The sequence below is a fragment of the Lampetra fluviatilis genome, chromosome 53 (assembly GCF_964198595.1).
Source record: "Lampetra fluviatilis chromosome 53, kcLamFluv1.1, whole genome shotgun sequence".
Classification (NCBI taxonomy): domain Eukaryota; kingdom Metazoa; phylum Chordata; class Hyperoartia; order Petromyzontiformes; family Petromyzontidae; genus Lampetra; species Lampetra fluviatilis.
The window spans coordinates 2,200,398-2,210,391 of record NC_136327.1 but is presented as its reverse complement, the minus strand read 5'-3'; the positions used below and the strand labels follow the sequence as shown (position 1 = coordinate 2,210,391).

The 9,994-nt window shown below is 47.2% G+C and overlaps 1 protein-coding gene across 1 annotated transcript; it reads right to left on the bottom strand.

Annotated features, from left to right (window-relative positions):
* Positions 1-372: 372 nt before the first annotated feature.
* GAMT (guanidinoacetate N-methyltransferase) lies at positions 373-9,226 on the bottom strand. The gene is made up of 6 exons (XM_078879056.1): positions 8,886-9,226; positions 6,378-6,523; positions 5,084-5,147; positions 2,871-2,938; positions 1,769-1,879; positions 373-1,364 (listed from the first exon to the last, which is right to left on the bottom strand). The coding sequence occupies exons 1-6, from the start codon at positions 9,067-9,069 to the stop codon at positions 1,224-1,226; spliced, it is 714 nt and encodes a 237-aa protein (XP_078735182.1). The 5' UTR covers positions 9,070-9,226; the 3' UTR covers positions 373-1,223.
* Between the last annotated feature and the right edge of the window lie 768 nt (positions 9,227-9,994).

The following is a 9,994-nucleotide window of genomic DNA, read 5'->3' as shown; positions in this document are numbered from 1 at the left end:
ATAGCCATTTTTTTCAAATTCGGAAAAACCAAAAAAAAATTTACATTGCAGGAGCCGCAATGCTTGTGGCGAATACGAGACGGCGGCGGTCCTTGCGGAGGCCGCATGTGGCTCTGGAGCCCAGAGGTTGCCGACCCCCTGACCTGGCAGTATAAATGGGTTCATCAACCCTCGGTCGGGCAGGTCGCATGCGGCGGGGTAAAGTGTGGGTACCCCACACCTCTTCCAAGATGCCTGTCCAGCATCGAAGATTTGGCTCAAATGCACCCTCTGGAGAGAGCTCTCCGGAGCTCCCCCTCTCGTGGAGACCCCTTCCACCAGCAGTGGCATGAGCAAGCAATTGCAGGGCTGCACCTTTACCGTTTTCTTTATTCATCATCCGCAGGCATCAAACATCATTTTGAAACGGGAAACCGGAGGAGTCGCGTGGTAAAATGACCCGCATATCTATACAGAAGTCCCTTGAAAAACAGCAGTGTTTTGCTGAATTTCGTTAAAAAAAACTACTGTACTAATTACAGTACAATAATTGACAGGATTAGTTGCATTTTGTTCCTCTTTTCTTCCGTACAACCAAACCGCACCAATCCAGCCTGGCCGAGTAGTTTTTTCCACTGCAAAAGCTGAGCCGTGTCTTGCTGACACTACTACACAGTGAACTAGTTTAGCACAATGATGTAAAGCGCAGAGTCCAACTTGTGTATCAACTCGCTCTCCTCTCTGGCCTAAGTGCGATGAAGAAGGAGCATTTCTTTTAGGGCCACAGTGTTGCTGATGAATGTCAGTTATTATTATTATCTGCGCTTGTGCACCACTGCCAAAGTAGTACACCACCAGTTGAATATATTTATAAGTGAGACTGTGCACGGTAGATGACGTGGTAAAATGCTGCGTACTCACAGCGTACCGACACCACACGCAAAGCCCCCGCTTAATGATCCCTGGCCCCGCTCGCCCCCCCCGCCCCGCTTGGCATATTTAGTTGTCTAGAAAGGCCAGCAGCCTTGTCGCGGCTTGGTTTTGGCTCGGCTTGGCAAATAGCGAGTGGAAAAAACACCTTTGCCATGAGAATGCCGTGTTGGCTCAGCTCGGACTTACCAGTGGAAACAATCGGTAATACGTGCCCCCGATGAAGCACAGTGGTGGTGCAAGTGATGAATCTGGAAGATAAACGAAGACAGCGTTTGCTGCCATTCCCCAGTGCGTGCGTGCGTGCGTGCCGCCTAGTGCTTGATGATGGTGGGGGCGATCATCTTGGTGTGGGAGTAGTATCTGCAGTCGGAGGGTGGCACCAAGTCCATGACCTCCACGCTGATGTCCTCCTTCCTGAACTTTGCCTCCACGAGCTGAGGCACCTGTGTCTCCTGTGCGGGCCCCACAGACAAACCGCGTTAGTGCAGGCTTCGTTATGGCCTCGACACATTGTATCCTTGACAGCCGTATACTGTAGCATGCATATTTCCTCATCTATTTAAAAAAAAACATTTAAATCTATTGGCTGATGTACAGGGTGGTCCAGATGTGTTGGGTACCCCACATTTTATTCTCGAAATGATAGGGTTTTTTTTAAAGGTTCGTTTAAAACAGGAATCAATATGCAAAGGGGAAAAATGCAAGGGGTCAATTAATTAGGGGTCACAGGACATCTGGACGACCCTGTAGGATGTTCCATGTACGAAATGGCAAAAATAAGCGATGAAGAGAATGTAAAATATCAATGAGAAAGTGACATAAAAATCATGGGATGATGCACGTCGCAACCATCCACCTGGAACATCTTCTCAATGTCGATGAACTTGTTCTTCATGAGCTCGCCCCACGACGTGAGGTTGCAGTAGGTGAGCACGCCGCCAGGCTTGAGGAGGTCGTAGGCGTAACCCTGCCGCAGCAAAGAGACACCGCCGGTAACATCAGAGCCAACACGCAGAGACAGGCAAGGATTTGTCACCGAGATCTTACGGAATTGTGTTGAATAATCTTCATTGCGGTAGGCTGCAACGCTTCAATGGACCTGGGCTAACCGGGAAATATGTCCGGGGTTTTGGTCTACGGATAAGGTGGCGGACCCGAAACTCGAATCACGAAGTTGCTGGCACGATTGCTGCTGCCGATATTAATTTTAATCAGGGATGCGATCTGAGGCCTTCCGGTGAAGCCTAGATGGCTCACTGCCACGTCATGGGATAGACCCAGATGCTATGGGTTGACGAACTCAGCCGACTGGCAGATAAAGATTTCAGGGCCGTACGTTTCCAGCAGCATTTTGTGAAGTGGGCAAATTCTGGACCGGTTTCACCTTTCTGGGTTTCGTGGGCAGGTGGTGTGGCCTGTTTATTTTTTGGTGGTGAAAAGGCCTTGAGAGCAGAGGGGTAGAAGCCCTTTGTCGCTGACACACACACTTTCTCGCGGGATGGCCTCACAGTGACCTCTGCCCTCTGCTCGAACGAGAGGTCATTGCCTGAAATGTTAGCTGACTGTAGCTATTCTAAAGGTAACGGTAATGATTAATGTAGGTTTTTTTTGTTGGTTTGTGTTTTCACACGACTGCCTGCACAAGTCTCTTAATGTGTTTTACGAGTCGAATGGATTTATTCGTAAAACAAAGCGTATGCTGCGAGGTGGTCTGGTCGAGAGATGGCATGACAGCAACGGATTGATGGGCCCATCTGTGCGGAGCTCTGAACGTTGCCCTCTCCTTTACGTGGAGTTTTTTTTTCTTGGCACTCAACAGTTTCCTGCCACATACCAAACATCCCGATGCAGGACCCCCCCCCTGACAAAGATAGTCCTGAGGCTCAGTGAGGCTTCATGAGGTTAATAGAAGCCGCTGTTATTTTATTCCGCGTAGTCGTCGCATTTTAAACATTTACCTTAATGAAGTCAAACTGATGCGTGTGCCAGGTCGCCTCGGAGAGTGGGTAGGTATCGTACAGAATCCCTGGAACAATACAAAGGCGGATAAAGTCACAAGGCCAGCCAATGATACGTCACCATCTTGTAATCCAGCAACTGTGTGTGTGAGATCAGATTTGTGTAATTTTCTGGAGATTAAGGTACGTGTAATTCCATTCTCACATGCACAGTTGGTTATAGGATCACAACGCGCATGCTGTCGTTTATACCGTCACTATCTATTCTTGCATACGGCAGCAATATGTTCAGGAAATGCCAAGGTCTGCCATTCCTCCTCCAGTGAGGGAGTACAGACTACACTGGTTCACTATATTGTCCATGTGATAATAGGGTTTCCCCCTTTTTTCTGGCAACAAAACAAGTGTTAAGATGTTAAAACACCAAACTGAAACCTAAACAAGGAATCCTGTCTACATTAACCACAATGCTTGTGGTCAGAATGCAAAGAAAAAAACTCTGATAATATATGCATTGTCCTTGAAACTGATTGGTCCACACCAGAGACAGCTTTCTTTTGAGCCTCGTCTCAAACGGTGTCAAAGGACGCATTTAGACCAGAGGACGCCTTTTGACGTCTAAAGGCGTCCTCTGGTCTACTGGCAAAGGAGATCCCATGATATATTGTCCATAGTTTGTGTTGCATGACCACAATCACAACTGCTGTGGCTTGTGTCTTTACTTTTATATTCATAAAGGCAGCGCCATATTGTCCAATAGGCACAGTTGGCATTGTGCCGGGGCCTATGGAAACTCAAGGGCCTAGGAAAATATATGTTACCATGTTTTTTTGTTCACAATTATTTTAACAAAAAATGTAACCAAGACATCTTCTTGAATAAATCTATTTATATAGCAAGTATAAGTGCGTCTACAAAGAGGCAGAGTCAATCGTTTTTTTCTCATAAGGCGAGAGAGAAATGGACACCGGAGATTAACTTTTCGAGATTTTTGTCAAATTGCAAAATGAGCAGGAACGTCTTCAAATGGTGTGTTTCGCACAACCTCGTTCTCAACAGAGAGCAGTGCAAGGGAAGACAAGGCGGCATTGTTGCCCTGTGGTTGATCGGAGGCAGATTTTTTTAATCGGCTTTAGCGAGTGACAGTGGCGGTAGTAGTAACATGGGGCAGCAGTAACCAACTCGAGAAAATTATCACCGAAATCCCGCAAAACAAAAGTGCCTAGGGGCCTACAATAACATTAATCCGGCCATGCATAAATGAGATGTGAACATCGACTTGTTGATGTCCTGATGCGGTTGATGGCTGCACCACGCACGCTGTTGGACACAAGTGGAGGCGGCTGTGATCTCCGCTGTGATCTCGTGAAATGTAAAATGTAACTTTGTACCGATTCTGAGTAGATAACAGCAGGACTCGGGGTCATATGACCCCCGCGTTCTATCAATGCACGAAGTTAATACATTACCTGGCAAAGTAAGGGCATATCTTTAACTTAAATAAAAGATAAGCATTCTGTGTTGACATCGTAGCTATGGTATGTACTCGAGGTAAAAGTGTGTGCAGCAAATTGTAATTCTGCAAGAACGCAAAATTACGTGTTTAGTCGTTACACAGCTTGCAGCGTTTTCAGTTTGCAGATGGGTCAGAAGTTAATTTCTCAAGGCTATGCATGGCCATGGGGGTTCTCTTGCTAAACGCATGTTTGGGATTCCGCACAGAAACTCACAGAAGCTGACATGCAGCTGGAGGGCTATAACAGTGAAACTACAGCTCGGGTTTATGAATGATGATAACAAGTATTTGAAGATGTATATGATAAGCCACTTCGTTGAGCTATCATTTGTGGCCAGGTCACTTCTGAAAAATGAAGCGAATACCTCGGTGGGCTTTACCTGGTAAAATAAAATAGCTTCGTTTTGTTTGTATGTTTTTGTGATATGCTTACCTTTCCTATACGTAGGCAACTCACATCGTATTTTTGTATTGTTTGTTCCTGTAACGTTGTGACTCACCCCAACTAAACATCTGTGAAGTAGAGATTTATAGCTCATCGGATTCCTCCATTTCCAAATACATATTCTGATTCATGAATGAGACAGAACGCACCAACAAGAAAAGTATTAATCACGTCATGAAGTGACTGTTGACAGAATTATGGCGGTTTATCAGAATGTTCCATGCACGAACAGCCAACAAGCGCTGTGCTTACCATCAAAGTGTCCTTTCGGCAGCGTTGGCACAACATCCTCCCACAGCCCCTTCAGTGGCACGATCTGCAGAACGCAAGTGACAGGTCATACGCGCTGGCAGGGACGCTTACACAACTCGCTTTTCATTTTTTGACCGTATAGAATAATTATTCAGTTTTTTTTAATGTCCAATGATGCAATGGCGCTTTGGGTGGCTGATTTGTGCCAGAAAGGCGCCACGTGTGAACTAAGAATAACTTGGCTTGACACGTAAGTGAGATTCTCACAAACCGCCAGCCCACTCGAGCGCCTCCTGTCACAGGGAGGCAGCTGTTGTCAACTCGGTACTCAGAGCCGAATTAAACTAAGAAGGGGCATTAATTCTAGATTTGAAGCTTTCGTGACTGCAAGTATTCATATTATTAGGTTTTTCGGTAAAGTCACGTAGGTAAAAAATCTAAATTAATAAAAGTAAAATAAAAAATAAAATAAAAATCACAACGTTTCCGAGGCAACACAAGCTTCCGTCTTCAGGTAGAACCGTCACAGCACGCGACGGTTCCATCTGAAGACGGAAGCTTGTGTTGCCTCCGAAACGTCGTGATTTTTATTTTATTTTACTTTCATTAATTTTTTACCTACGTGACTTTACCGAAAAAACCTAAGAATAAGAAGGGGAAATTGATCCTATCCCCCCCCCACCAACTCCTGCACTTACCGAATATTCGACTTACGAACTTTCAGAGATACGAACAAACTTGTCAGTATGTCCAATTGCCTGTTCGGATCGAGAGTCGTAAGTTCAACCGCCGTCCAGTAGATGGCGGCGGTGGCATCTACATTTGTAGAACGTGAAGAACCAGTGGCATCTCTACATTTGTAGAACGTGAAGAACCAGTGGCATCTCTACATTTGTAGAACGTGAAGAACCAGTGGCATCTCTACATTTGTAGAACGTGAAGAACCAGTGGCATCTCTACATTTGGAGAACGTGAAGAACCAGTGGCATCTACATTTGTAGAACGTGAAGAACCAGTGGCATCTACATTTGTAAAACGTGAAGAACCAGTGGCATCTCTACATTAGTAGAACGTGAAGAACCAGTGGCACCTACAGGAGATTATCCAGCTTTCAAAGCCATCCCCCGTGTTTAGTGTTCACGCCGTAACAACATATTTGGAATCGACGGGAGTAAAGTTGGACTTACGAACAAATCGACTTACGAACAGACCTCTGGAACCTAACTCGTTCGTAAGTAGAGGACTCCCTGTACATTGACCCCCCCCCCCCCCTTTTCCGCCGGGGGGCACTCACCTTGTGCGGCTGCTTCGTCGCCCACTGCTGCAGGCGCTGGAAGACGCCGTCGTTGCACTCGATGATCCAGTGCTCCGTGATGTCGCTCTCCTCTACCTTGGTGGCCGCGATAGCCATGCCAAAGCCGATCTCCAGAACCCGTCCGCCTGCCGGCAAAATAACCAGCGGATAGCCGCCACGGTCACGCTCGGCAGGAGACAGCGAGACACTCACAGCCCGAAGATTGCGAATTCAAATCCCAGTTGTGGGTTGACTCAGCCCATCATCCCTCCCGCCGGGGTCGATTAAATGAGATGTACCACTTGGTGCATAATTCAACAGCGGTCGTCCCATGGATAGACCAGCCCCTGCAATAGGAATGTGGAATTTCCCCCCGTGGCTCTCCGCAGGTCTGCGAACAGGAGACGGCACACACACCACTGCGTTGACTTTCTACTTTTGAACTTTGAGCCCGAGAATTAGAGGCCACTGAACGAGACAACAAACTGTGTGTACCGACTTGGGAGTGATCTTTGTGACTGACATGGAGTGTGCCGCCTGGCAGCATCTGTGGCGACGGCTCACAGGTCACACGGGCTCGGGTCATCGCGCCAGCGTTCCCACGTCCCAGAAAAACAACAAAACTTGCAAGGTGGCGAGCGGCCCCAACATTCGTGGGGTGCTGTGCAGGGCCCGATTACGGTTCTTGTAGGCCCCTGGGCACTTCTGTTTCGTAGGCCTTCGGTGATAACTTTCTGCAGATGGTTACTGCTGCCCCATGTTACTACTGCCGTCGCTGTCACTGACTAAAGCCGATTTTAAAAAAAAAATCTGTCTCCGATCAACCACAGGACAACAACGCCGCCGCCTTGTCTTCCCTTGTACTGCTCTCTGTTGAGAATGAGGTTGTGCGAAAAACACGATTTGAAGATGTTCTTGCTAATTTTGCAATTTAAAAAAATCTCGAAAATGTCATCTCCGGTGTTCATTTTTCTTTCACATGACTCTGCCTCTTTGTATACACACTGCGCCAGTCCTTGCTATGCAAATATATATTTACTCAAGAAATATATCTTGGTTACATTTTCTAAAAATCAAACAACAACAAAAAAAACGCGCTCAACATATTTGTTTAGCGTTGTGCCCTTTTAGTTTTTCGTAGGCCCTACTTAGTGTTGTTAGTAAGCACCTTTGGAGGCCGGCCGCCTTTGTCTACCCAGTGCATATTTGTTATATACACCCCACCAGGTAGTGATTTAAGACTGAGTCTACCTAGAAGAATCCCACGACCAGTTCGGATATTCATAACTATTGGCCGAGAGGGGGCATTGGACTCTGGCAAGCGCACAGACGCACCCCCACGACGGCCTTCACTATTGAGGCACACTCAAGGCACGTGTGTCCATCACTCAGCGGTGACAGATGGACACTCATCGCACGTACGCACAGATCTCCTTCTCTGTCTCCGCACGAATCAGAATACGATGCATTCCATCAGACTACAGGGACTCCTCCACTTACCGGACATTCGATTTACGAACTTTCAGAGATACGAACAAACTTGTCTGTATGTCCAGCTGCCTGTTCGGACCGAGAGTCGTAAGTTCAACCGCCGCGCAATAAATGGCGGTGGTGGCATCTACATCTGCAGAGCATGAAGAACCAGTGGCATCTACATCTACAGAACGTGAAGAACCAGTGGCATCTACATCTACAGAACGTGAAGAACCAGTGGCATCTACATCTGCAGAACGTGAAGAACCAGTGGCATCAACATCTGCAGAACGTGAAGAACCAGTGGCATCTACATCTGCAGAACGTGAAGAACCAGTGGCATCTACATCTGCAGAACATGACGAACCAGTGGCATCTACATCTACAGAACGTGAAGAACCAGTGGCATCTACATCTGCAGAACGTGAAGAACCAGTGGCATCTACATCTGCAAAACGTGAAGAACCAGTGGCATCTACATCTGCAGAACGTGAAGAACCAGTGGCATCTACATCTGCAGAACCAGTGGCATCTACAGAACGTGAAGAACCAGTGGCATCTACATCTCCAGAACGTGAAGAACCAGTGGCATCTACATCTGCAGAACGTGAAGAACCAATAGCATCTACATCTACAGAACGTGAAGAACCAATGGCATCTACATCTCCAGAACGTGAAGAACCAGTGGCATCTACATCTGCAGAACGTGAAGAACCAATGGTATCTACATCTACAGAACGTGAAGAACCAATGGCATCTACATCTGCAGAACGTGAAGAACCAGTGGCACCTACATCTACAGGTTATACAACTATTAAAGTCATTCCCCGTGTTTGGTGTCTATGCCGTCCACCGTATTTGGAATCGACAAGAGCAAACTAAAGTTGGAGGAGGGTCCGACTTATTGATTGAAGAATTACGAACAGACCTCTGGAACCTAACTCGTTCGTAAGTAGGGGGGGGGGGCAGAGAAGCCTTTCTCCAGCAGTGGATAGACCACGGCTAAAGATGCTGATGGTCGCGTGGATAATGTACCTTTGGAGCTGGCGACGGAGGCCAGCTTGTGCATGTATGGGGTCTCCCATCGCTCCATGACGGGTTTTCCCATGATCTCCAGATGTGTGTCTGTCTCATCGTAATCAGCACCCGCATCTCGCCACGACGACTTGCAGTTCTCTCCATCCGTGAAAATCCGAGGATCGGCTTCAGTGGCCATCATCGCTGCGTACACATGTGGGGATCGAGCGGTGTGTGCCGCTCGGCTGCGGGATAGTGAATCGGCTCTGGGTGTCGTGGGTGGACGGGAGCGGAGCTTGTTGGGGGGAGACGAAGGGAGGAACAACGTGGCCTGCTCGGGACGAAGAGACCGATTCAGCAGCTGTGCCAAGATTTTAAAGGGACCGGGAATGTGGCACCCCACCCCCACCCCCCCTGTATAAATAGCTCTGACCCAACCCCACCACTCTATAAGGTTACGGGCCTACCAGCGCACGCCATGCAAGACCTCCCACCCCCAAGTCAATAATATGTGCAGGAGTCGAGTATCAGCATAAAGCAGTCATCTCGGTTCAAAGGGCAAACGTGCACATTATTATTACTACAGAATATTGTGCTTGGCATTTTCTCCACGTTGATCATATTACTTGTGTATCAAGAAAGACCGAGATTTATTTTGTTGTGAAAGCTGCAGTATGATCATGATCTATCCACTTCTGTATGGAAAAAAGTCTCAACGTGGCACTTGATACAGCTAATCTGGCTGTGACGGTCCCACCTGATGACGGAGACTTGTGTTGCCTCCGAAACGTCGTGATTTTTGTTTTTATTTTATTTTACTTTCTACGTGACTTTACCGAAAAAACCTAAGAAGATGATTCCTTGCAGTCACGAAAGCTTCAAATCTAGAACGAAAAGTTTGTTTAACCAAATGAGAACTCAAAAGGTGGAGCGAAAGTTGAGCTTGCAAGAGTCTAGGGCGAGATGTTGGGCAGCAAAGAGAAGAACACAATTGCACTAGAATCGACCATGGTCATTCCACTGCTGGATGAAGGTCTCTCCAAGCCGCTACCACCTCTCACGATTCTGCGGTGTAAACCATCCACGCAGCTCCTGCAGACAAACTGATTTAATTGCTCCGTCTCCGT

Excerpts from the sequence above, each read along its gene's own strand:
- GAMT (XM_078879056.1), bottom strand. The coding sequence starts at position 9,069 with ATGATGGCCACTGAAGCCGATCCTCGGATTTTCACGGATGGAGAGAAC. Across the intron at positions 5,148-6,377 it reads CGACGAAGCAGCCGCACAAG|ATCGTGCCACTGAAGGGGCT; the intron begins GTGAGTGCCCCC and ends TGCGTTCTGCAG. Across the intron at positions 2,939-5,083 it reads GCCGAAAGGACACTTTGATG|GGATTCTGTACGATACCTAC; the intron begins GTAAGCACAGCG and ends GTATTGTTCCAG.